Source organism: Triturus cristatus, chromosome 4_1 (assembly GCF_964204655.1).
Source record: "Triturus cristatus chromosome 4_1, aTriCri1.1, whole genome shotgun sequence".
In the NCBI taxonomy this organism is placed as follows: Eukaryota; Metazoa; Chordata; class Amphibia; order Caudata; family Salamandridae; genus Triturus; species Triturus cristatus.
Window position 1 is genome coordinate 570,352,431 of NC_140585.1, and position 27,095 is coordinate 570,379,525.

At 45.8% G+C, this 27,095-nt stretch overlaps 1 protein-coding gene across 5 annotated transcripts in view; it reads right to left on the minus strand.

The window, feature by feature from the left end:
- The window catches only part of PCLO (piccolo presynaptic cytomatrix protein), a 1,384,288-nt gene that overhangs the window by 8,476 nt on the left and 1,348,717 nt on the right, over positions 1-27,095 (minus strand). For all 5 annotated transcript variants that reach the window (XM_085652900.1, XM_085652897.1, XM_085652899.1 and 2 more), the window contains one exon: positions 17,783-17,928. In XM_085652900.1, coding sequence (XP_085509026.1) covers positions 17,783-17,928 — 146 coding nt within the window. The remainder of the gene's footprint in view (positions 1-17,782; positions 17,929-27,095) is intronic.

Below are 27,095 nucleotides of genomic sequence, written 5' to 3' on the forward strand. Positions count from 1 at the left end.
AAGCCTGGCTGAAGACGGCTGAAATGCCAGAAACCGGTCCTAGGAAGCTTGTTTCCGGTCCAGGAAAGGCATGTCTTGGCAGTTCGGGCTGGACTGTTCCCATGAGGCACAGGGTCAGACTGATTTGCATATGGCCATGTCTGAACTGGGGTGGCCGAGTGGGCTAAAGAACGGTAATGGATCAAACCCAAATCTGTTGACTGGGTGTGAGTGTTTGATTGGCTCTAATGCTCTGTCCATCACCACCCCCTTGTGTACCGCTTTGTTCGCCATAAGTTGGCAGGGTATGCTCAGACGTGAGTCCCTTGCTCACTTTGCCACTGGATTCAAGCAAGCCTGGCTGAAGACGGCTGAAATGCCAGAAACCGGTCCAGGAAAGGCATGGCTTGGCAGTTCGGGCTGGACTGTTCCCATGAGGCACAGGGTCAGACTGATTTGCATATGGCCATGTCTGAACTGGGGTGGCAGAGTGGGCTAAAGAACGGTGATGGATCAAACCCAGATATGTTGACTGGGTGTGAGTGTTTGATTGGTTCTAATGCTCCGTCCATCACCACCCCCTTTTGTACCGCTTTGTTCACCATAAGTTGGCAGGGTATGCTCAGACGTGAGTCCCTTGCTCACTTTGCCACTGGATTCAAGCAAGCCTGGCTAAGACGGCTGAAATGCCAGAAACCGGTCCTAGGAAGCTTGTTTCCGGTCCAGGAAAGGCATGGCTTGGCAGTTCGGGCTGGACTGTTCCCATGAGGCACAGGGTCAGACTGATTTTCATATGGCCATGTCTGAAATGGGGTGGCAGAGTGGGCCAAAGAACGGTGATGGATCAAACCCAGATCTGTTGACTGGGTGTGAGTGTTTGATTGGTTCTAATGGTTCTAATGCTCTGTCCATCACCACCCCCTTTTGTACCGCTTTGTTCGCCATAAGTTGGCAGGGTATGCTCAGACGTGAGTCCCTTGCTCACTTTGCCACTGGATTCAAGCAAGCCTGGCTGAAGACGGCTGAAAAAAACGGTCCTAGGAAGCTTGTTTCCGGTCCAGGAAAGGCATGGCTTGGCATTTCGGGCTGGACTGTTCCCATGAAGCACAGGGTCAGACTGATTTGCATATGGCCATGTCTGAATTGGGGTGGCAGAGTGGGCTAAAGAACGGTGATGGATCAAACGCAGATCTGTTGACTGGGTGTGAGTGTTTGATTGGTTCTAATGCTCTGTCCATCACCACCCCCTTTTGTACCGCTTTGTTGGCCATAAGTTGGCAGGGTATGCTCAGACGTGAGTCCTTGCTCACTTTGCCACTGGATTCAAGCAAGCCTGGCTGAAGACGGCTGAAATGCCAGAAAACGGTCCCTGGAAGCTTGTTTCCGGCCCAGGAAAGGCATGGCTTGGCAGTTCGGGCTGGACTGTTCCCATGAGGCACAGGGTCAGACTGATTTGCATATGGCCATGTCTGAATTGGGGTGGCAGAGTGGGCTAAAGAACGGTGATGGATCAAACCCAGATCTGTTGACTGGGTGTGAGTGTTTGATTGGTTCTAATGTTCCGTCCATCACCACCCCCTTTTGTACCACTTTGTTCGCCATAAGTTGGCAGGGTATGCTCAGACGTGAGTCCCTTGCTCACTTTGCAACTGGATTCAAGCAAGCCTGGCTGAAGACGGCTGAAATGCCAGAAACCGGTCCTAGGAAGCTTGTTTCCAGTCCAGGAAAGGCATGGCTTGGCAGTTCGGGCTGGGCTGTTCCTATGAGGCACAGGGTCAGACTGATTTGCATATGGCCATGTCTGAACTGGGGTGGCAGAGTGGGCTAAAGAATGGTGATGGATCAAGCCCAGATCTGTTGACTTGGTGTGAGTGTTTGATTGGTTCTAATGCTCCGTCCATCACCACCCCCTTTTGTACCTCTTTGTTCGCCATAAGTTGGCAGGGTATGCTCAGACGTGAGTCCCTTGCTCACTTTGCCACTGGATTCAAGCAAGCCTGGCTGAAGACGGCTGAAATGCCAGAAACCAGTCCTAGTAAGCTTGTTTCCGGTCCAGGAAAGGCATGGCTTCGCAGTTCGGGCTGGACTGTTTCCATGAGGCACAGGGTCAGACTGATTTGCATATGGCCATGTCTGAACTGGGGTGGCCGAGTGGGCTAAAGAACGGTAATGGATCAAACCCAGATCTGTTGACTGGGTGTGAGTGTTTGATTGGCTCTAATACTCTGTCCATCACCACCCCCTTTTGTACCGCTTTGTTCGCCATAAGTTGGCAGGGTATGCTCAGACGTGAGTCCCTTGCTCACTTTGCCACTGGATTCAAGCAAGCCTGGCTGAAGACGGCTGAAATGCCAGAAACCGGTCCAGGAAAGGCATGGCTTGGCAGTTCGGGCTGGACTGTTCCCATGAGGCACAGGGTCAGACTGATTTGCATATGGCCATGTCTGAACTGGGGTGGCAGAGTGGGCTAAAGAACGGTGATGGATCAAACCCAGATATGTTGACTGGGTGTGAGTGTTTGATTCGTTCTAATGCTCCGTCCATCACCACCCCCTTTTGTACCGCTTTGTTCACCATAAGTTGGCAGGGTATGCTCAGACGTGAGTCCCTTGCTCACTTTGCCACTGGATTCAAGCAAGCCTGGCTAAGACGGCTGAAATGCCAGAAACCGGTCCTAGGAAGCTTGTTTCCGGTCCAGGAAAGGCATGGCTTGGCAGTTCGGGCTGGACTGTTCCCATGAGGCACAGGGTCAGACTGATTTTCATATGGCCATGTCTGAAATGGGGTGGCAGAGTGGGCCAAAGAACGGTGATGGATCAAACCCAGATCTGTTGACTGGGTGTGAGTGTTTGATTGGTTCTAATGGTTCTAATGCTCTGTCCATCACCACCCCCTTTTGTACCGCTTTGTTCGCCATAAGTTGGCAGGGTATGCTCAGACGTGAGTCCCTTGCTCACTTTGCCACTGGATTCAAGCAAGCCTGGCTGAAGACGGCTGAAAAAAACGGTCCTAGGAAGCTTGTTTCCGGTCCAGGAAAGGCATGGCTTGGCATTTCGGGCTGGACTGTTCCCATGAAGCACAGGGTCAGACTGATTTGCATATGGCCATGTCTGAATTGGGGTGGCAGAGTGGGCTAAAGAACGGTGATGGATCAAACGCAGATCTGTTGACTGGGTGTGAGTGTTTGATTGGTTCTAATGCTCTGTCCATCACCACCCCCTTTTGTACCGCTTTGTTGGCCATAAGTTGGCAGGGTATGCTCAGACGTGAGTCCTTGCTCACTTTGCCACTGGATTCAAGCAAGCCTGGCTGAAGACGGCTGAAATGCCAGAAAACGGTCCCTGGAAGCTTGTTTCCGGTCCAGGAAAGGCATGGCTTGGCAGTTCGGGCTGGACTGTTCCCATGAGGCACAGGGTCAGACTGATTTGCATATGGCCATGTCTGAATTGGAGTGGCAGAGTGGGCTAAAGAACGGTGATGGATCAAACCCAGATCTGTTGACTGGGTGTGAGTGTTTGATTGGTTCTAATGCTCCGTCCATCACTACCCCCTTTTGTACCACTTTGTTCGCCATAAGTTGGCAGGGTATGCTCAGACGTGAGTCCCTTGCTCACTTTGCCACTGGACACCAGCAAGCCTGGCTGAAGACGGCTGAAATGCCAGAAACCGGTCCTAGGAAGCTTGTTTCCGGTCCAGGAAAGGCATGGCTTGGCAGTTCGGGCTGGACTGTTCCCATGAGGCACAGGGTCAGACTGATTTGCATATGGCCATGTCTGAACTGCGGTGGCGGAGTGGTCTAAAGAATGGTGATGGATCAAACCCAGATCTGTTGACTGGGTGTGAGTGTTTGATTGGTTCTAATGCTCCGTCCATCACCACCCCCTTTTGTACCGCTTTGTTCGCCATAAGTTGGCAGGGTATGCTCAGACGTGAGTCCCTTGCTCACTTTGCCACTGGATTCAAGCAAGCCTGGCTGAAGACGGCTGAAATGCCAGAAACCAGTCCTAAGAAGCTTGTTTCCAGTCCAGGAAAGGCATGGCTTGGCAGTTCGGGCTGGGCTGTTCCTATGAGGCACAGGGTCAGACTGATTTGCATATGGCCATGTCTGAACTGGGGTGGCAGAGTGGGCTAAAGAATGGTGATGGATCAAGCCCAGATCTGTTGACTGGGTGTGAGTGTTTGATTGGTTCTAATGCTCCGTCCATCACCACCCCCTTTTGTACCTCTTTGTTCGCCATAAGTTGGCAGGGTATGCTCAGACGTGAGTCCCTTGCTCACTTTGCCACTGGATTCAAGCAAGCCTGGCTGAAGACGGCTGAAATGCCAGAAACCAGTCCTAGGAAGCTTGTTTCCGGTCCAGGAATGGCATGGCTTGGCAGTTCGGGCTGGACTGTTCCCATGAGGCACAGGGTCAGACTGATTTGCATATGGCCATGTCTGAACTGGGGTGGCAGAGTGGGCTAAAGAACGGTGATGGATCAAACCCAGATCTGTTGACTAGGTGTGAGTGTTTGATTGGTTCTAATGCTCCGTCCATCACCACCCCCTTTTGTACTGCTTTATTACTGCAGGCAGGGCAGTGGGAACATCAGAGGAAAAAAACAGTTAATCGTCGGCATAAAGGGCCACTTTTCTCTCCCATCCCTTGTGCCAGAATGGTAGGATGCTCTCCTCATCCCTCACCCTCTGAGCAAATGGCTTGATATACAAGTTAAAGAGGAAGGACAGCCCTGTCTAGTACCTCTGATGATTTTAGAGGGGCTAGTAAAATTACCGTTGACCAATAGTTTTGAAGATGGGTCTTGATATATCAACTAGATGGTTCTTTGGAAATATTTGCCAAAGTTATATTTCTCCAAGACGGCCAACAGATACACCTAGTCGACCTTTCTTCAGCTTCAGATTTATTGACAATCCTTTCCTCAGAGTATAGTTTCTGAAAGAAATCATAAAAGGCACCCTCTATCTCCTCATCTGTAGATAAAGCAGTCTTGCTGTTGCCATCCTAAATCCCTTTTATCAGATTACGCATACTTTTTGATTTTGCTTTCCAGGCCAATAACTTGCCTGCCCCTTCACTGTATTCAAAATGGGCAAGCTTGCTTACCTCCCATCGCTTCATGACCCTCGTCTGAAGGATAGTATCAAGTTGTTCCTTTAATTCTTCCAATTTGGCCTTACTTTCCTGCTGCTTCTCTGGTGCTACTACACTGCTCAACCCCTCCTCTGCGATCTTCATCTCTGCTTCTCTTTGGGCAATCTCTTCCCTATACTGCCTATTTCTAAAGCATAGCCTGCTAGTGATGGTCCCCCTTAGATATACCTTTAGAGAGTCACAGACAATGGGGGTCGAGGCTGACCCCACATTGTGGACTAGGAAGTCCTTCGTCTCACTAGGAAGGCCTTCGTCTCAAGACTCAGATGCTTCATTCCCTCTACATCTTGAAGCATCGGACGGTCAAGAGTCCAGATTCGACTGCTCTGCCTAGTTTCCTGATCGAAATCTAAGTATACCCCTGAATGGTCAAATAGGTGTTGCATCAAGTATCCAATGTCGTTGACTTTCCCCCTCAAGCTAAGGCTGACCAGGACATAGTCAATCCTGGATTTATGGCCATACTTCCCATTGTAGAAAGAAACTCCTAACTGGTGGCCAGATCTATCTCTCCAGACATCACTGAGTCCTGTCTGCTTCATCATTGAGTGGAGGTATGTCTGAGATTTAGATGGTGTCATGGCTCTACTATTTGGTGATTTGTCCAATTTGGGATCCAATGTGATGTTTACAGGATGTGAAAAATCTAGTAGGTTTGCAGAGATAGTTTTTAAAGGGGTAGGATCGTCATGATTTGGGCCATAATAGCCTACCAGAGTGAAAAGAGTGCCCAGAATAATTACCTTAAGAATGACCCACATGCCGCCGGTATCAACTAATGAGTCTAATAAGCGTGCTTTGACTTGGTTTTTTTATTAATATTGCCACTCCTCTAATATTAACGCTTTGATTAGTGCAAATCATATGTTTAACCCATTTTAGTTTTTTAACTACCTCAGTTGATTCGTCCTTCGACAGGTGTGTCTCTTGTAAGATGATGACCTGCGTGGGGAGTCTCTAATGTACTGTAGGATTTTTGCCCTTCTTCGTTTAAAGCGCAACCCATTCACTTTCCATGATAGAAACTGGACCATTCTCTCAATAGTTTGACATTAAAGCACATCTGAGACATAGAAAAAAGAGATCGCCAAGACCAGACCAAAACATTTGAAAACTGGAAAGAATGACACAGCTGAGGCAAGCAGACTAGCTAAGGTTAATTAGGATTTTTTAAAGATTTTTTCTCTACATGCTCCCCAACTAGTGCACCCACCCCACACCCCCCCTGAACACCTCCCTGGAGAACCAAACCCACTATTGTCCCAGACTTGAGGGAAGTCATGTATGCTACACTTGGAGGCAGCCTGCCTCCCTTTCCATCTTTCGTACAGTATAACCACAAACAACTCAATGTATTTGCACATCTGTCCTCTTCGTTTATCATTCATTATTCATATTATACTTATATTTTTGTTTATAAGTATGTGAATCTGCACTATATGTTCTAGGTAGTTTGCCCTTGGGTTTAGTTTGGAGAATTTTGACTACAGAAGGGGGAGGAGTCGAGCCAGGAATTTTCTAATTAAGCATCACCTTTCTTAATGTTCTCCAAAAGCTTGTCTGCCTCTTGTTGCGATCTTAAATTATGCATCCTATTCTTGTACATAACTTTTAGGGATGCTGGGAACTTAAGTTGGGCAACAGCCCCAAAGTTTTTGAATTCCTCTAGCATTCTCCCCAACTCCCATTGCCTATCTAAGGTGGCTTGAGCAAGGTCGGAGCGTATTTCAAATGAAAAATCTTTCCTTCTCAAAGATTTCACTTTCAGGGCCATTTTAAGATTTTTTCCTTCAGAGAGCATGTGTGGAAATTCAGGAGATTCTCTCTAGGTTTAATTCCATTCAGGTTTCTTCTTTAGGGGTCCCTATGCACCCTTTGCATGTCTTTACTAAGCTCTTCTTCAGACTCCTTGATCTGTATTGTATTCATATTGGAGTGACAATGTAAGACTTTAGTGCCTCTCCTTCCTTCCCCTCTGGAATATTCAAAATACAGAGATTACTCCTCCTGGAGTTATTCTCTAACTGCTCCAACTTATCTTGGACCTCCTGTTCCTCCCTTTTGAGAGCCAAAATATCAGCTTTAGCTGTACTAAGCTCTCCTTTTAGTTCCCCTACAGAGTTTTCAAGGGTATCAGTTCTTAAATTGGGGAGGTCGATCTTCTTCTCCAGGGATTCACATAAGCTCCTTATCTCACCTTGGTTGGATTCGGATACAGCAAATCCCTTTTCAATGTAATCCGAGAGAGTACGAAACAACACTTCCATGGGTGCTGACAAGGTCCCCATGAGATCTTTAGAACGTTTTTCAGCCATCATTAAGTCACAACCCCCACCAAATCAGGGGATGGGATATCCCCAAGGGCATAAGCATCCCCTCCCGCTCCTTCCGCTCCTGTGAGCTCCTGCCTCTGCATAGTTATAGGGTTCGTTTTTGGGGGACCCCCCAAAGCCGCCATTTGCTCTTTGTTAGACTCTATGTTGGGCTCTATGTTAAGCCGAGCTACTGACCCCTGCCTAAATGCTTTTACCTGTCTTGTAATGTCAACCACAAAAGGTTGTACTTTGAAATACGACCTTAAGGAGGGGGTGATTTTTACCTTAAGGTCGGAGGACTTTGCTCTGCCTTTCCCAGCTTTGATGCTCTGGCTTTTAACCACGTACCTCTGGAAAGCACAGGAGTTAATCTCTAACTCTGGATCCTTTGTTGCTGCTTGCATAAGGGGAGTGCTTATTTCACCCCCCACTAGCTGCTTTTTTTGGGGCCTGTTTTTCCCCCAGGGCAAATTTCAGGGGTCCCTGAGAAGCCCCCCCAATACCCTTTACATTTCTTCGGTACTGCTGATTCGGTTGGTGAGGCTTGATCCAGATGGCCCACCTGTCCTTGTTGTGAGGTCGAGGGCTGTTTGTGGGCTGTGCAGAATCCTGTCCCTCTGACATCGTTGCCAGCCGGAGCAGCTTCCTCCACCACAGCAAGGCAAACCTGATGTGTGCTGCCACTGCTCGCGTGGACCCGGAGGAGACCACGCGCTGCTGCCCTGCGGCCCCACCTTAGTTTCTGGGCGGCCACCTCCCTGCGGGTGGAAGCAGCGGAGACGGCCAAAGAGCAAATCGCAGCAGGCACCAGGACAGCGTTACACATATCCAAGGTAAAAAAGCAGACAAAACAGGTCTCTTTTTAGAGCTTCGGGTGTGGGGGTGAAAAAGGGCAGAGGAAAAACATGGTACTAGACGTAGTTAGAATCGTTCCAAGCCTTGGGTCGTGGGAGCCTTCGACGAGCAAGCGGCAGCTCAGACAGCAGCAGCCATGTTCTCCGAATCACTCTCTGGGTATTTCTTTGCCTAATTTCTACAGTGTTGAATCACACCGAATAAAATTATCTTGCTTTATGAACTTCATAGGTGTATGTAACTTTGAAGCTATATCAGTGTTTTATTACACAGAGTCTGCGGTATTTCCTCAACAGCTTTCACTCAAACAATCTATTTCTATTTTGTTATCTGAGATACTGAAAAAAGAGTAATTTACCTGTGGTAACAATGGTTCTGGTGGATACATAATCTTCTGGCAGATTGTCACTATATGAATATCCTTTCAGGCAGTGCTTCATTTGATCAGGTTGTTTCCAGTGCTCGGCACTGGAACTTAATTGCCAACACCTGTGTCTGTGACAGTCTGGCTAATTTAAAAAAGACCACAACAACAGTTAATTTTTAATTCAATATACATTAACAATGACTATTACCTGCAGCCCAAGCCATTCTTATAGCTTTGGGGGCCTGGAATAGTCTGAATTGTCACACTTGCAGGAGTGTGACGGTTATTAGCTGTGGTTTTTACTATCTTTGGCAGCATGGCAGGGGCAATGTGTGGTGCAAGCTGCAGTGGCCTCCTGACGAGAGCCCTGGCACTTCATTTTTTTTTACAAATTAAGCTCTGTGACAGGTGTTAGACTGATCTGGAAATCTTTAGTCCAGCAATAGCTCTCCAACACTATCAGGTGCAACCAGTGGACTGACATCAGTTCCTGGAACTTTCTTTGCACCCCATTGAGACAGGAATAGGGGAACCATGACAGAAGAGTCACTGACAGAACATCAATGTCAGTGACAATAACCATGCACAACTTGTGGAATCACATTACTTTAAAACAACATTAACGCATCAGGAGAGAAGGAGGGTTATGAGGAATCGGTAGGAAGATTATGTATCCACCAGAAATATAATTACAAGAGAAAGTAACTTTTTCTTCTAATGAAGACATCTTCCTACAGATTCCTCAACTTATGAATGAGTCCCATAATACTAACTCCCTGAAAGGTGGAACTGAATAGTGCAAACTAAACAAGGAAGTCATGCAACACATTCCTGTCAAAATACCCATGTCTCCCTGCTTGAGAAGTGAGGCAGTGATACTTAGAAAGTATATAGAAGATTTAAATCCAACTGAGGAACAACAAATGAAGTTGGAGGAAAAAAGTAAAATGAAGCTTTCAGAAAACAGCCTCCTGTGGAAATCTAAACATGGATGAGTGGTCAGGAAAACACATGCAGACGAACAGACCAAGACAAAGAGGGGAACTAAAATGCCTTTAACTATTGTCACTGCCAAACGTTACTGTGCAAGAAACTGCATAGTGTAGCATGTTGGAAAGGAGAGATTTACAACTTCATAATGAAGGAAAAAGGACTTTAGCTCACATGACTAAATCATCGCATGGGTAGCCGTAGAAGTTAAGGGTTGAGATGGTGAACCTGACCACCCTGGTTTGAGAGGAGGTCCACTCTGTCCAGGAGATGAGAAGGTTGGTTGATGTGAATGTCAACCGATCAGTTTACCAGATCCTCTTTGCCCAATCTGGGCAATCCTCTCTGCAGAATCTGTGCTTAATCCTCACACATGACATACAACAGAACCAGAATCAGTGGAAATAAATGCAGCAGGCACTGAAGGTGAGATGAACCTAAAGGAATTCTCCAGTGAAACATTCAAAGGGAAGTGCTTGACACAAAATTGAAGACACATCATGTGCTAGATCATGGAAGAGATTCAAGTATATAACCTCAATCTACAGAAGATTACCTCTACCACTTTGAGGGTAGTTCCCAGTCTTGGTCCACCAGCAAGAGGTGACTGAGGGTGTCCATTCTCACAAGATTATCTGCTACTGGGAAAAGTAACACTTGCCATGTCACATGTAAATTACCTCCAGAGTCCATGCCTCCAGGCCCCAGGTCACTCTATCTAATTATACAAGGAGTGTAGTGGTATTAACTGACATAATCTGAATGGTACATCCTGACATGGAAGGACAAAATGCCATTATGGCAGCTCCAGCATGTTCATCTGCAGACATTGCTCCAATGCACACAAAAGGCCTCATGCTATCTTGTCACCCAGATGGGTACCTCAGGCAAGTGACAAGGTATCCATAGCTATAGTAGCTTGTGTCTGCAATGGGCTGAAGGATACAGCCCAAGGCTAGAGGGATTTATACACTAGTGCAAAACAGGTTGAACTGAATGGAAGATCTGCACCTGAGCAAAAAGGCTTCTTTAATGCAGGAGCCACTGTTGCTGCAGGTACTGTTGGATGAGAGAAAAAGAAGACATCCAAATAGTTTGTGTTTGTAATATTGAATATTAGAATATTTTGAGTAGAATTGTAAAAGCAGATTCAAGCCTTTTAGAAGTCAGGTGTCAGTGCTCAAGAGAGTTTCCAGATACGTTGTTAACACTTTGCAGTTAACTGTGACATACATGATAATTCCATTGATTATGATTTTGTCAGAATGTCAAGAAAAGGTGGTTTAAGTTCAGCTCTTTTAGATTCTAGAGCTTCTGGGAATCATATGGGTATTATGTTTACTCAATCTTTGTAAATTCTAGTCAATAACAAAAAGATTTCTGAGGATTTGAAGGCAGTTGATGGTTCTAATTTATCCCCAGGGTTAGTGAGGTTTCATGCACAACTTATTTCTTTGGTTTGATTATCATCCCAAGGAAATTCTGGGCATCCCTGTCTGACCCAATATGACCATATATCCTTTACTGAATAGGCCACAAGGACAATTCAACTGAAATCTGATTATTGTCAGAGTAGCTGTAATATTTCATGTCCATTAAGAGAAAAATTGTCCTTCTAGGAGTAAGTATTTTACTTCCTATTTGAATGTGCTCTTTTATTACCTCCTTGTTTACAAAAATGTAGTGATGTATTTGGCAAGCAATATTTAAAACTACCATCACGCAGACATTCTTATTGCAAGACTGATTCAGAATGAGGGGCTAGATTTATGATCCATTTAGCGTCCCCACACCCTGCGATATCCTAAATCCCAGAGTTTGCGAGTCCTAAATTATTTTTTTGTATTTCCTAACCCATTTTCCGAATCAGTAAGCGCTTATTGAATCCTAAACTGGGTTTCGAAATTTATACCAAATAGAAATTTGGAAGAGGTAATTTCCTAGTCACTATCATCTTACCAAGTCATTGTCTACCTATACCAAGAAGAACTTCCTTGATGGACCTCTGTATCACAAACTGTGCACTACATATGATACAGTATTTTCCTTTGTCCAAGGGAGGTTACACATGACGATCATTCAGGATGAAGTTTTCAATCAAGGTTCGGTCTCTGATTGGAAATACAGGAAGGCAAAAAGTAACAACCTGGGGGTTCAACATTTTCAATTGGCAAAGAATTGCTTCCTCTATGCAAGAAGTGTTTTCAAAATAATCTGGTATTCTACAAAGTTCTGATGAAATGTCCTTTTTCATTCACTTGAGCTACCCGGTGCGAGAAACCCTTGTACAAGCTACCAAGACCAGCACGACATCATTTACCAGATGCTTATAAGTCCATCTTCACTTTCTTACATATAGGACTGGCAGGATTTGGCTAAGCAGCACTGGAGGAGACAAGATAATCTGAAAAGGACTAACATGGGAGCTAACAATGCCTATGGCAACCGCAGATGAATCGGGGCGCGGGCAGGAATAGAATGATGTCATAAGGAGATGGGAATGCGCCCGATTGTTTACCGGTGGAAAAACATTTTATATGGTGGCGGTGTCTAGTAGACACCGCCATCCATATTATTATGCAGGCAGGTGGTTTTTGCATTGGGGGCCCATAGCGGGCCCCCAGGGATCCTGGGGGGTGCACATGGGGGGTACCTATGGTACCCCCTGCAGTTCCGCGCGGTGCCTGCCATGTTGTGCATGGAAGTGCACGACATGCCTTCTTGGCATTGTGGCGGGCGGTGCTGAGAGCACCGCCTGCCGCAATGTCAAGTATGCAGGATGCGCCCGCCAGTGTGGTGGGCGTATCCTAATGTCTGCAACAGGACCCCCGCACCGATTCTCCGAGAGGATGGCGGGCGGACGAAGTCCGACCGCCATCCTAATGACCCTCTAAGTCTTTTTCTGGAAGTCAAAGCCCTTCGGAGGAGCAAGACAGCAGGCTCTATATGGGAACAGCTTCACGACTTAAGTTAGGTATAGGACAGGGACTTGTTAAAGCCACTGGTTTGGATAAGATAAAAAAATCACGCCCTGGAAAGTCCTCTCAACAGACAGATCATATTGGCCCCTTCACCCGGTCAGTGTCTCTGTTTGGGGCTAGGCATTTTTATGGAGCTCAGATTTCTCCAGCACAGCCGGGCTGCAAGCTGTAGCCAGAGAGTGCTCCACAAGGACAGCTGCATACTCCCGGGGTCCCGCTGAAACAGATTTGCTGGTGCATAAAAGCTCTGAGCAGGAGAAACCTGAATCTTCAGTCTATTGACAATGAGCCTTGGTCAGATTGTTTGGCAGGTTTGTCCTAGTTTTGCTGAGGTCTTAGGAGCCAAAAAGTTTCTTCATCCCAAGTTTTAGTAGAAGTAAACTTTGACACAGCCAAAGGTCCCAGGACCTCAAGAACAGCACTTGGGATGTCACGATTCACTCCAGCAAAAGCCACCAGCAGGGTCCAGGGCAGTTCCAGTTGTAACTGGTCAGCTGGGTTCTTCAGGAAAAGAGCTTCTTGCAGCTTGTGTGCTTGTAGCTTAACAGAAGGTCAGCCAACTTACCCTTGGAGTCCACTTCTTTCTCTTGGGTATTTGGTACAGAAAGTTCTCAAGAGGGTGCATATGGCTGCCACATGTATGCCTGATACTAGGTTGTGGGTGGAGGTGACTGCTGGTCCCTTCCTAACCAATTGGAAAAAGTTCTCAGGGGTAACCCACACACTTTTTCTGCAGTTCCTGTGTGTCCCTCTGCAAGCAATCTCAAAGTGCCCCTCTCCACCTATATCCAAAATTGTGAAGCCCTTCTTGCTTTGTACAGAGCCTGTTTGCCCACCCCAGAGGTGAGGCCAAGGAAATGAGCAACCCTTCCTTTGACCTCGCCCTCGCCACAACACCACAAATCCATAAAGCCAGAACAGGTGGAAGGCCCTTCTCCTACATCACGGCCAAGACCTGGAATGAGCTCCCAATCGACATCAGACGCGCCCCCTCCCTGAACATCTTCAGGAAGACACTCAAGACCTGGCTCTTCGACTGAATGGAGCTGCTTATGCCCCCCCCCCCCCAGCGCCTTAAGACCCTCACGGGTGAGTAGCACGCTTACAATTTACCTGATTGATTGATTGCGATCACTGCAATCCAGTTCTGGGGGCAGCTACCTCCTCACTGTGATTGGAGCATGCCTGACTGAGGGAACAGAGGCATGCCCCAGTGTCAGCTACTATTTACATTTTACAGGGGAGGCCTTTTTAAAGTTAAGCAAGTTCCTCAACACCACCCAAAAGGCCAACCTGCTGGAAGAAAAGAAACACCTCCACAAACAAGCTTCTTTCTCCCACTCTAAGAGCAGTTTTCACATCTCAGTCAGGGCTAAGCACTCAGTAGACTGCAGCTTGAGGCCAATGCAAATTAGCCCTCTGGTTTTAGCTTGGGGAAAAGTAACCCTCTAAAAGGTTCCTTTTCTTTAATATTTATTTACAATCTGACTTCACCAGTGAATTGGGCTTTCAATAAATATCACAAAGAATCCATGAATTGAATGTCTAGCTGTTTCCTACTACGAGACAGCATTATAAATTGCAATATTGCATCCCAGTGATTCCCTGTGGAAACACCAGAGTCTTGGTACAGTGAAAATAGCTTCTGGGGCTTTTTCACTATAAGAACATGGGTACCATTAAATATTGTCCATGTCCTACTTTTAAATACCATGCACAATGCCATATGGGCAGTAAAGCCTACTTAGAGGTGACTTTTCAATATTTAAAAGAAAGATTTAGACCTGCCAAAAGGATTTTTTGACAGGTCGAATTGCAATTTTTAAACTACCACAGCCAGACTACAATGGCAGGCCTGGCAGCGGCGGCCGGCACAAGTAAACGCGGTGAGCAGTGGGGCTGGGCTCTACGGGGTGGGCGGTGGTGGGGCAGGATGGGAGGGGGTAAGTTGCCAGACGATGGAATAGGTATAATTAAATAAATAAATAATACCTATTCCAGTGTCTGTCGGCTTCACGCTCTGCCACACACTGCACTACCTCCCCGCGCTTACCTGTGCTGGCCCCCAATGAGGCTAAAGCCTTGTTTGCACTGTTACTCTAATAGATGGAATAATAGGTGCTGCATTCCACTAGTGACATTTATTTTGAGCATTATACGTGTTACTTATAGATAAGTTAAACATGCTAAGAAGGAGACTAAGCAATTTCAAAATGTATTAGGGGCCAGAGCACACACACTGGTGCCTTATTAGTAGAGTTCCAGTACGCAGAGTTAAAAAAAGCAGCAGCATCAGTGTCCAACAAATAGGGATGACCACATAAAAGAGGCATTTTACTACACTTGGGAAGTGACAGGTGGTAATATGGGCAAGGCTCGTAATGGCCAATATTGTTTTCTGGATGTTCTTGCTGTATGATTTGACGCACAATCAAAGGGTCTCACTATGCTGCTGAATTGTGATGGGCTTGTTTTTGTGGAGTTTATAATAGTAATTTTTCTGAAGATGTTGAAACTTTCCTTGATTTTATTGAATTCATTCCTGACCAAACGTACAGGCAGAACTTCTTATACACAAGTGCGTGTGTTGCACCCCACTGAACACTAGTGGCTGCCCTAATATTTGTTCGGAATTTCAACAGGACAGATGGCAGAGTTTTAACCTGGGCACATTGCAAATTGCATAGATATTTGAGGCACTCCAATTAATTACCAGAGTATTTACACAATCCCTGAATATTCTGACCAGAATTACGTTGAACTAATCCATATTGTCTAAATGACTGTAAAGCGACACATAAGACCAATAAAACCACATTCTCTGCTCGTACTACATTTGACCAAGTTAAATGTTCGCTTGACTTGTCTGAAACACATTCTTGCACCTCTCAGAAGTATTGAGTACGACTTTGAAATTACCATATTTTAAAGGCATCACGACTTAGAATATTAGAAAATGTCCTCAAAATATTTCTCAATAAATAACTATTTTAGTTTAAGGCAATTCCAAACCCAGGCTTCATTATTCAGGCACATTTACGAGAAGACAGGAGAGCAAACTTTACAGCAGCCAAACCATCTCCACCGTTTTATAATGGAAGGAAAAAAGGCTGGAGAATTAAATATGAAACAATCAAGAATATAGTGTTACAACAAATTAAGGCTGGGCAAAGTAAAATAAATACTTGCAAAAACATTCAAATGATAATCTGTCCTTACTCATGCTCCTATAAATGGACATTTGGGTGACTAAATCTTTAGGTCTGGCCTTTGAGAAAGTTTTAGCTGTCTAACCAGACCTGTTTGTCCACAAAATGCATACATATTAAACAGCCATAGAGGGATTTTTGGTTAGAGGGTCTAGGGTCTTCGAAATTGTCATTCATATTTTACTTCTACTCACTGCAGCATACAGCATGGGGCAATAGACTCGCTCACTATACCCCTAGGCACACTTTAGTAGGTAGGGTAAGACCTTTTCTGGTCTAGTGTTGCTTAGTCACACTGCAGTAGTACTAAGTTTCACAGTTGTTGAAGCTCGAAAAGCGCGGGAGCGATGGTGGCTTCTTGTAGTCAAACATTCGTCAAGGTAAGGCCGCTGCATGTAGTATTTGTCTCCATACCTCTTGCTACCCTGGCATTTTTTTTATAACCCCTGGTCTCAGAGATTTAAAAATCAGGGCAGTGCAGTGTCCATTAGGAACAGCTCTTCCTAATGGACACTGGTTGGAGCTCCACGTGCCTGGCTTCTGTCAATTTTTCTTACTATACAAATAGTAAATAATGTTATTCTCTATGAGTGTAATAAAATATGGAGTACATTAGCTGGAATATGACCCTATCTGGAAGATAAGGTAAGTAAAAAATGCTGTGAAATGTATGTTGTATGCATGCTTGCATGTGAGAGTGTGTTCATGTGTGCGAGGGTGTGTGAATGTGTTAGTATGTGTAAGCATGTATGTGTAAGTCAAAGTAAAGATCAAATAGTATTTAATGTCACTTCGCTACCGCTGGCATTTTTGTGAATTGACGTCCATGATGCTGGTTTCCCAATTTTTATGTGTGCTTATTGAATACAATGGTTGCAATCAATCCAGTTTTTCTTTTTTTTCTGTACTTGTCTCCCATTCCTATCCTGCGTTGTGGTCTGTAATTATTTGGTCCACTTCCCCATGCTTACCGTAGAGCTGTTACATAGATAGGACTTGGAGCAGGAATAGGAATTTATTTGCAAAATGTGAATATCCACAAGATTAAAAATCAAGAGGTCTTCATTCTATTTTAACTGGATTTTTCTGACCCCTGTTCTGACAATCTCCAAAGTACAACGGTGACGGATATCCCGTCCACCGAAATATAAATCTCATAATATCCTATGGGATTTATATTGAGGTGGATGGGATATCTGGCACCGTTGTGACAGAGTAACCCATCCGCCAAAATCCAAATCAGACCCTAAGTTCAAAACGTGATGTGCACACATACATACACTAAATTGCATGTATGGTGAAGAACTGACTCAGGTTGCAAGCTTTGTTAATACATAACATCGAGCATGCATTTGTCATGAGGTTTTCCAGGAGAAATACTGAAAGACAAATTCAATTTTTCGAATAAACCTTCAAGTTTGCAGTATAATATAATGATGGGAAACTCAATTTCTAAAACTTTGACATTTGTGAAGATATTGGGCATGTTTTAGAAGCATACAAGGGAAAGAACCAGGAAGGAAAACATGAAGTCAGATAATAAACTTTATGTGCATGAATTCAAAGAAAATTTAAGATACAACGGATGGACAGGACTGCATAGAGGAAGATGTAGTGCTGAAAGAGTAATATAAGAACTCGGAAGAAAGAAAAAAAATTCAAAAGACAAGCACAAAAACAAAAAGCCTGAACTTAAACGACTTAGCTGGAAAGTAACAGTCAATTAATTTACATTAGATGACATGGTATTAAACATCATTAAACATGTATTGGTAAAGTTGTAGCAGAGTGGTATAAATATGTGATTTTTCTTCAACATGTATGCATATGGTTTGCATTATTGCTAACTTAGGCAAATCTCTTGCCAATTGGTAAAGTATTTTGTTAGAAAATACCATATTTGTGCTCAACAAAGTGAAGAAATTTTATACCTGAAGAGAATGTCCAGCAGGATTCATGCTAAACCTAAATGTTTCATTGAATGAAGGTTCTCGGTCATGTCTGCATACCCTTGTTTTCTTCTTAATTATTCGTTTTTGAGTAGCAAGGTTGATCACATATAACTTCACATAAAGATCTGTAAGAAAAAAAAGCAGGCATCCCATTATATAACATGTCAACACAGTAAAATAAAGAAGTCTCTTACAACAGTCAAAGCAAAAACAATAAATGGGGTATCTAGCTACACATTGAGGATCGCCCTTTTCCTGTCATGTACCCTTTAGACTGGAGGTTTGAACATAGCTGAACAAGACAAAACGAATATAGCTGCTTACTCTGGGCCAAATATAGAACCAAATATGAAGGACATTATTTTAGGTTGTTCAGGCTGCCTAACGGCTGGGACTTAGGAGCTTTTTCCTTCCTCAACTGAACCACAGCTCTTTTTTTGCCAAACGGGCACCTGCTGACAATATGGGGAACACACAAAAGGCAATGGGAGGAATGCTTGCAATTTGTCTAAGTACAGGTAGCATCCCAACTCATCGTTCTTTTGCTCACAATGCCCCCTCAGCCATATGCAAATCAGTCTTGACCCTGCTCCTCATGGGAACAGTCCAGCCCGAACTGCCAAGCCAGTATACTTCAGTGTGCTGACAATAGCTGGGCACTTTCATTGATAACTCAAAAAGGCAGCCGGTCCACCATGCCTTGGTTATATGAAGGAAAGGCAGACATTTTTCTTTCCATTTATCAGAGACAGATTTCCAAATAGTGAGTCTTGGAAAATGTAAAAACAATATCCTTGCACGCTGGGTGCTTTTACACAGTTTTCCCTATCTTGAACCACTATGTAATGTATTTCTGGTATGTTCATGCAAAACAGTGCTCAGCAGGAAATTAACATCTGATGTGAAATCAGAACGAGTGTGAAATCTGGCCAGGAGGGCCTAGGACAGTCAGAAGTTATTGTGGGCCTTCCAATTACGCTTTTTAGAAGTTGACTATTAGGATAGTGGGACAGAGCAGTTCTTGTGGGACTCGGGTGGTACTGTAGACTAGAACCTTAAAACTCAAAAAAGCACAACAATAACACCCAGTAAATCAATGTCCAGCAACTAGTTTTACTTTAAAAATGAAACACGCTTTAATGCACATAGGAAAAATACTATGCACATAATTACAAATATGTAAAAAGCTACTGTAGAAAAAACAATTTGGTCCACCTCCTAAGGGGCCTCACAAAAGCTCCCAGGGTGCAGAAAAGAAACCGTAAAGATTTATCAGAGAATCCACCAAACAAATCCGTTTCAGTTATGTGCGAGTTTCCCGTGGTAGTTTGTTCACATGAAGGCATTATTATAGTTCAACCAGAATATTTTCGTAAAGGACTATTACGTCTAACGTATATGTTAAGCAATTTAAAAGACAGGCCTGCTGACTTTAATAGGGCCTTCACAATAATACAACAAGACCTACACACTTTGTCTAACACATTTGTACTATCATTAAAAAAGGAGCCTTGAAGTGCCTACATTTATATCAGGTTCTAAGTAAAGAGATGACTCCATGACAGACCTAGTCTCTTTAGGGTGGTCTTCCCCTGGAGTTTTTACCTTTTGCCTCCTTGTTTTGCTGATTCTTTTTGTTGTCTTCGGGACTCAGAGCACTTTACCACTGCTAACCTGTGCTAAAGGGCATGTTCTTTTCCCCTAAACATACTGGCATTGGTGAATACCTGATTGGCATATTTGCTGTAATGGTAAGACTCTTGTAAAGGTGTATATATACCCAGGGCCTGTACTTCAATTGCTACTAGTGGGCAGCAGCACTGATTGTGCCACCCACAGAAGTAGCCTTTTAACCATGTCTCAGGCCTGCCACTGCAGTGCCTGTGTGTGCAATTTACTGCCACTTCTACTTTGTAATTACAACTAATTGTCAAGCCTTAAGCTTAAGCTCCTCTTCTATTACATATGTCACCCCAAAGGTAAGTCCTAAGCAACCCTAAGGGCAGGGTACCATGTAAGTAAAAGGTAGGCTATGTATTTGTATGTTTTGATGTTCAGGTTGTGACAAACAGCATACTTCATTTTCCACTACTGTGAGGCCTAGCCCTCTCAAAGGCCAGCATTGGGAATTCCTTAATACACATTTGAGCTGTAATTCCGGATCAGAGAGGAGTTGCTTTTTCATATTTCATATGTTTGGAATGGTAATGATAAAAACTTCTTACTGGTGAAGTTGGATTTAAAATTACTGTTTTAGAAATGCCACTTTTAAAAAGTGGACAATTCTCTATACTTACTGTTCTTTGTGCCTGACAGCCTGTCTACAATACACATCTGGGATGGGCGACTGCTACACTTTGTGCATTCCCTCTAGAAAGTCACAAACAAAGAAAGGCAGTGCTCATCTGTATTCTGAGCACTCATCAGCATTCATCTGCGTTCTGATGGGCCTTCCTGGACTGGAAGGAGGTATAGGAGGGGCTGAAACACATCAATAGGTAGTGTCCTGTCCACACACAAAGGACTGATTTACCCCCCACAAGTAGCCTGGCAGACAGGACTGGGGTGGAAGGGATCCTTGTGCACTTACTTCAGAGAGCTGCTTTAAAGTCACACCCTATCTCAAAGCCACTTTTGGGTATAAGTTCTGGGTCTCTGACCCCCTGAAATCAGACGCTTATGGATCTTGAACTGACCCTCTGTCAAAAGGATTGCTGTGCTGCTTAAAGAACTCATCTGGACTGCATTTCTGGAAGAACGGCTTTTCTGCTTGTTGCCCTGCTGCTCCCTGACTCTGTTTAAGGAGAGCTGGACTCGGACTTCGCCCAAGTACTCTCCAAGGGCTTGCTGGCTTGCCTCATATTTTCTGAAGTCTCAGGAATAAAAAGGCTTCCTGTAATTCTGCTTGTGCTGCTGGACCCTGCCTTCTGTGAGCCCTACCCTTTCCTGAGGTGCCCTCTCCAACTTCTGGGCCTCAGAATTGGGTTTGGCAGTTGTTTTGCCCTAAAACCAATGCATCCTCACCTTTGTGCCGGTCGGAACTGATGCACTGCGCTTCAACGCCAATACAGAGGCTGTTCAATTACAGCGGTTCTACAGCCTGCGCGGACCAATGACGACGCTCTGCGTGGGTCGGCAACGATGCATTGCCTTCACCTCAGTGAAGCTTGATGACGACACAGCAATCTGACTGCGTGTAAAAGATCGGCGCATCGTACCCTCAGGGTCAACGCATTGCTCCATCCAAAGTACTTTCTCAGCTGGCCATGCGTGGGTCCTGTAGCTGGCTTGCTATTCATCGGGGTCAGACTTAACTTTGGATTCAAGACCTCAAGCAACCTTTTGACCTCTAGTGACTTCTAAGCACTGTTTTTGCATTTAATCTCGACTTATACTGATTGGATTTTTGTCATTTTTATCTTGTTTTATTATTATTATTTCTGAATTTGTAGAGCGCCTGGTTACACTTACCAGTGTGTCCCCGCGCTATAAGGATTACAACAGCACCTACTCAACAAGTCCAAGAGTCAAAGGGCATTAGCCTTTAGGGAAGAGAAGCGTCTTCAACTCTTTCCGAAAAGTTAGTTCTGATGGTTCCGTTCGTAGTCGGGGGGGAAGGGTATTCCATCTACGGGCAGTTAGAGATCGGAAGGATCTTCCTCCCATCCTGGCCTTCTTAACTCTAGGGGCCGAGAGGAGTCCAACTCCACAGGAGCGCAACTGTCGAGCAGGAGTGTAGGGGAGGAGCAAGTTGCGCAAGAAGCCCGGGCATTTCCCCTGGAATATCCTGTGGGCAATGCATAATGCCTTGAAATCAATGCGTTCCTTAATAGGAAGCCAGTGTAATTTCTCTAAGGCTTTTTTTGAGGGAGCTCTTCTTGGTAGCCGGAGCACCAGGCGAGCGGCGGCATTTTGAATCGACTGTAGTCTACGATGGCAGCTTGCATTTGCTCCCAGATAAAGGACATTCCCATAGTCCAGCCTGGAAGTGACTAAGGCATGTACTAAGGATTTCCTAGCAAATTCCGGGAGCAAATCAAGCGTCTTTCTCAGCTTGCGGAGGATAGCAAAGCAGGTGCCCGAGACACACCGGGAGTGGTAATCAAAAGTCAAGTTGGAGTCGATCCAGAAGCCTAAGTTCTTCACATGATCCCTTGGGATCGGCAGAGGTCCCAAGGCCTGAGGCCACCAGGCCGAGGTCCAAACTGAGGGGGGTCTACCGACGATGAGTACCTCAGTCTTGTCTCCATTCAGGCGGAGGCAATTGTTGGCCATCCAGCCTGAAAGGTCTTGGAGACAGGAAGTGAACTTTCTAGCAGCCTGCTCAGCTGGCTGGGTCAGAGCAACAACCAGCTGAGTGTCGTCGGCATATGTTACTACCTCAACCCCATATTGTTCAGCGATAAGCGCCACAGGTGTAACATATAAGTTGAATAGGGTGGGGCTGAGGCTAGAGCCTTGAGGAACTCCCTGCTTAAGATCAAAGACATCAGATCTGTTACCCCCTTGCTCCACATAGAAGCTGCGGTCAGTCAGGAATGATTCCAGCCATAGCCACGCTTTTCCAGTCACTCCTCCTCTCTTCAGACACTGTAGCAAGGTATGATGTGCCACAGTGTCGAAGGCGGCACTGAGATCGAGGAGTATCAATGCTGCTACTTGCCCTTCATCCACATGTTTCCTCAGTGCCTCAGTGGAAAAAAGTAGGGCTGACTCCGTGGAGTGGTGAGCACGAAAGCCCGATTGGCTAGTGTGAAAGAGGCCGTTCGCCTCTATGTGTGCAGTAAGTTGTTGGTTGGCCAGTTTTTCGGCCAGTTTGGAAAAAAAGGGTAAGAGGGATATCGGACGTAGGTTGTTAAGCTGAGTGGCACTAACTTGAGGTTTCTTTTTGAGGGGTAATACGACTGCCAGTTTCCACCCAGGCGGAACTTTGCCTGAGTCAAAGGATAGGGAGAGTATGTGTCTAACATAGGGGGCTAAAAAATTCATAGAGCTAGCCAATATTCTGGCCGGTGCAGGATCCCTAGGGGAGCCTGATTTAATTCCTCTTGCTGTTGTTATCAGGAGTTCCTCCTCTGGAACATGGAACTGGCTAATGCAACCTTCCTTCTTTTCCCCCCCTCTGGCTTCCTCATGGGGGGGTAAACTATTAGAGCCAGTTCTGGCCTCACAGGGGAAGGTGGAATAAATGTCCAACACCTTTTTTGAAAGAACTCAGCAATTTTATTGCAGGCTTGTACTGAGACGCCCGCCTGTTCATCCATAGAAGCTAGTGTCGAGATCTCTTTATAGATCGTGAATAGCTCCTTGGTAGAACAGTTAGCTCGATCGATTCGATCGGTATAGAACGCAGCCTTAGTTTTCCTGATTAAAACATGGTAGTTCTTGAGACTAACTTTGTACTGCGTTCCTGCTTCTGGTAAGTAGGCACTTCTCCAGGCTCGTTCTACCCGTTTGCAGGCAGCCTTGGCTTCTTTTAGTTCGGCATTGAACCAGGGTGCTGATCTAGTTAGTCGCTTCGGGCCATTATTAGACCAGGGAGCTGCTGTGTCCAGTGCAAGCGTAATGTGTGCATCCAAAGTTACGCAAGCCTCGTTAAGACTGGTGCCCAGCCCAGTAGGGGAACCTTCATGGATAAAATTGTCCCTGAACATATCATGAGAAAATTTAGCCCATTTCCTTTGTCGTCTCCTGCTGCCAGTGGTATGGCCCTGAATATTATGAGACCTCACATGGAACCAAAATGGGACCAGAAAGTGATCCATCCATATCAATGGTATGGGGGATTCCTGCTTAATGTTATCCCAATTGCAGAAAATGGGATCCAGCTGATGCCCTAGACGGTGTGTGGGGAGGGTAGAGCACAGTTCGAGCTGCGCCGCATTTCTTGTGCTGCTATATTATTGACATCGTCAAAGTGTAGATTGAAATCACCTAGCAGGAGGAATTTATTAAAGCGCATGGCTGAGGAGATAGTGTTAAGTACGAAACTATCAGTAAAGGCCCTGCTACCACCAGGAGGTCTATACACTAATAGGCCCTTGATAACCGTATTAGTATTAATCAAGATGGAGAAAGCTCCTGTTTCGCTATCAGCGATATTCGCGGGTTCTATGGTGCATTTAACGCTTTCCCTGTAAATTATTGCAATGCCCCCCCCTCTCCCGCTGGGTCTGTCCTGCCTACAGATTCCATAACCGTGAGGAAGAGCCTCCGTTATTTCAGGATCAGAGTCCTCGTCGAGCCAGGTCTCTGTTAGAAACAGCAAATCCCATCTGTTATCAGTCAGGAGATCGTGGATCTCTAGCCTGTGTTTTTTTAAGGACCTGCAATTGAGCGGGCACATCTAACCCTCCTGTTGTTGCCTAGCTGATTAGAAGAACCAGAAAGGCTCCCTGTGGCGTGTTTGCTCAGGGTAAATCCACAATGCCTGCATGTTAGATCCTGGCCATGCTTACTTAGATCACTCAAAACCCTACACACATACATGGCCACATGTTGGATCAAGTCTGGGCACTAAATATTCCATCGACATCCCCTATAATACTACCGTGTCCCTGGTCAGATCATTTTACCATTTCCTTTTCCTTTGCCTTGACCGTGATGGCCAAACCCTCACTCCCCAAAAATGTTTGGGTTAGGAAATGGGGTAAAATAGACATGCCCTCTCTCTGCTCAACTCTGGCCAAAACCAGTCCCGACCTCGCAGATCTCGCCACCTCCTCCCAATTAGCCATCATCAACAACTGGCTGACCCGGGCTGGCGACGAGTTCGCCCCCCTGAGGCGACTTACAGTCAAGCGGACCCATGCAGCCAACCGATGGTTCACGCCCGACTTAAAAGTAAAGAAATTGGCTGCTAGGAGAGCCGAGCGAGCCTGGAGGAAAACTTACAGTCCTGAGCTTAAGACAATTTATTTGTCTGTTCTAAAAACCTACAAAAAGGGCATTCTCGAAGCTAAAACCGATTTTTACACTCGCAGGATAATGGCAGCTGAGTCCTGCTCGAAGGAAATCTTCTCCACGGTCCACGAATTAGCATCATCCAGTAGAACCACGGCTACCATTCCCCCCTCTCAGTCCCTCTGTGACTCGCTCAACGAGTTTTTTATTGACAAAGTGGCCAAAATCAAGCTTAACATCCCCCCTCCTTCCCCTACTTTTGTTAACCCCTCCCCCCCGTCCACAGCCCCCAAACTTAGCCTTATCCCCTTGTTAACTACTGATACACTCCTTTCATTACTTAGTCGAGTTAAATCGGGTTCACCCTTAGATTTTGCTCCAGCTCACATTCTTAGGGAAATTTACTCCACCTGCCCTATTCCACCTTTGACCCTTCTTAATGACTCACTAAGCAAAGGACTTGTTCCCAGTTCACATAAATCAGCAGTCGTAATTCCCATTATCAAAAAACCTGACGCCGATCCATCTTCCCCTTCTAGTTATCGCCCCATCTCCCTTCTGCCTTATCTAGCAAAAGTCCTGGAAACTCATGTCACTACCACCTTGAGCACTCATGTAGAAACTAACCACTGCCTCTCCCCTTGTCAAGCTGGTTTCCGCCCCCTGCACTCCACCGAGAAGGTGGTGATCTCGGTAATGGACGTGCTGCGCGAAGGAATTGACACCAACTCTCCCCAAGCTCTGATCCTATTAGACCTGTCCGCCGCCTTTGACACGGTTGATCATTCCATTCTCCTTAGCCGTGTCAGGGCGGCGGGCATAGATGGCTTGGCCTTCTCATGGATTGAGTCCTTCCTGACTGGGAGGGTCCAAGCCGTCCACTTGGCGGATTTCACCGCTGCCTCCTACAAGGTGAAGTGTGGGGTTCCTCAGGGCTCATCACTCTCTCCCCTCCTATTTAATTTATACATTTACCCCCTCATTTTTTCGTTACAGCAGATGGAGGTCACGGTGTTTAATTACGCCGACGACCTCCAGCTTATTTTCAATCTTTCAAATCCTTCCTCATCCGCCCTCAACGTCCAATCAGTTATGACATTTATTCAGGATTGGATGAACTGCAACCACCTCAAACTCAATCCGGACAAGACTGAGTTAGTCTTGACCGGTGGTGGTTGCAGTCCGTGGGCCCCTTCTCACTGGCCTTTGTCACTTGGTGTTCCCCCTCTCCCCGTCCCCAAAGTTAAAACGCTGGGGATTTTTTTAAATTCACAACTTTCCGTTCACTCACACGTTGGATCAGTTGTCTCTGCTTGCTTCTTCTCATTAAGAGTAATCAGGAAAGTTTCTCGCTTTTTCTCCCTATCTGCCCTAAAGATTATTGTGTTGGCCATGGTACTATCTCGAATCGACTATGGCAACATCATTTATAATGGGGCCCCTGCTTATGCTTTTCACCGGCTGCAACTTGTACAGAATCAAGCGGCCCAAACATCATCGAGCCACTCCATTGCTTAAAGCACTGCATTGGCTTCCGGTGAGAGAGCGTGCTCTCTTTAAACTGGGCTGCCTCACCTTCCAGGCTAGGTCGGGATCCGCCCCCGAGTTCATATGCTCTGCTATAAAATCTTACCTTCCAAGCCGTGAACTTCGTTCCACCCATATGGCCTTGTTGGCCATTCCCCGCTTCAAGAAACAGAAGTCTGGCGGAGCAAAGTTCGCTGTTCTCGCCCCGCTCTTCTGGAATTCCCTTCCTGCTGCCCTTCGCACTTCTCCCTCCTATGCACAGTTTCGGAAGGACCTTAAAACCTTCTTATTCCTGCGCGCCTACAATGTCTAGTCTCCCCCTACTGACGGCCATCGCATTATCCAAAGCGCCATGAAACCGTATGGTATAAGTGCGCTCAACAAATGCTTTTAAATTCAAATTCAAATTCAAATGTCATGCTCGCATTCCTTGATGATTTTCGTACGGAGATGAGTAAGCTCCTCTGTAGTATATGTAAGAGTTGGTAGGAGACTACCAGGGGGTATGGCCCCGTGCCCCGGTCTGCCGCGGACGGGCGCAGACGGGCGCAGACGGGCTTGCCTTAGGCGCTCCTTCGGCGCGCATCCGGCGCGCCCGCTGCGCTCGTCCGCTGCGCGTATGACACATGAGAGGTTATGTACCTTCCCTTCCGGCGGACGACTAGACCGCGTCCTGCCGGAAGTGAGTGCTGGGCGAATGAGGTGTTTTCTCCCGCCGCTCAAACGGCAATGCAGCCGCGGCGGATCGGGCAGGGACACCAAAGTGCAAGTACACAATCTCAGCAAGTAAGAGCGTCACAGGTTAAAATATGTACAGAGTTTAAAAGAAAAGGGCATCTAAATTCCCAGGCGCTTACTCTGA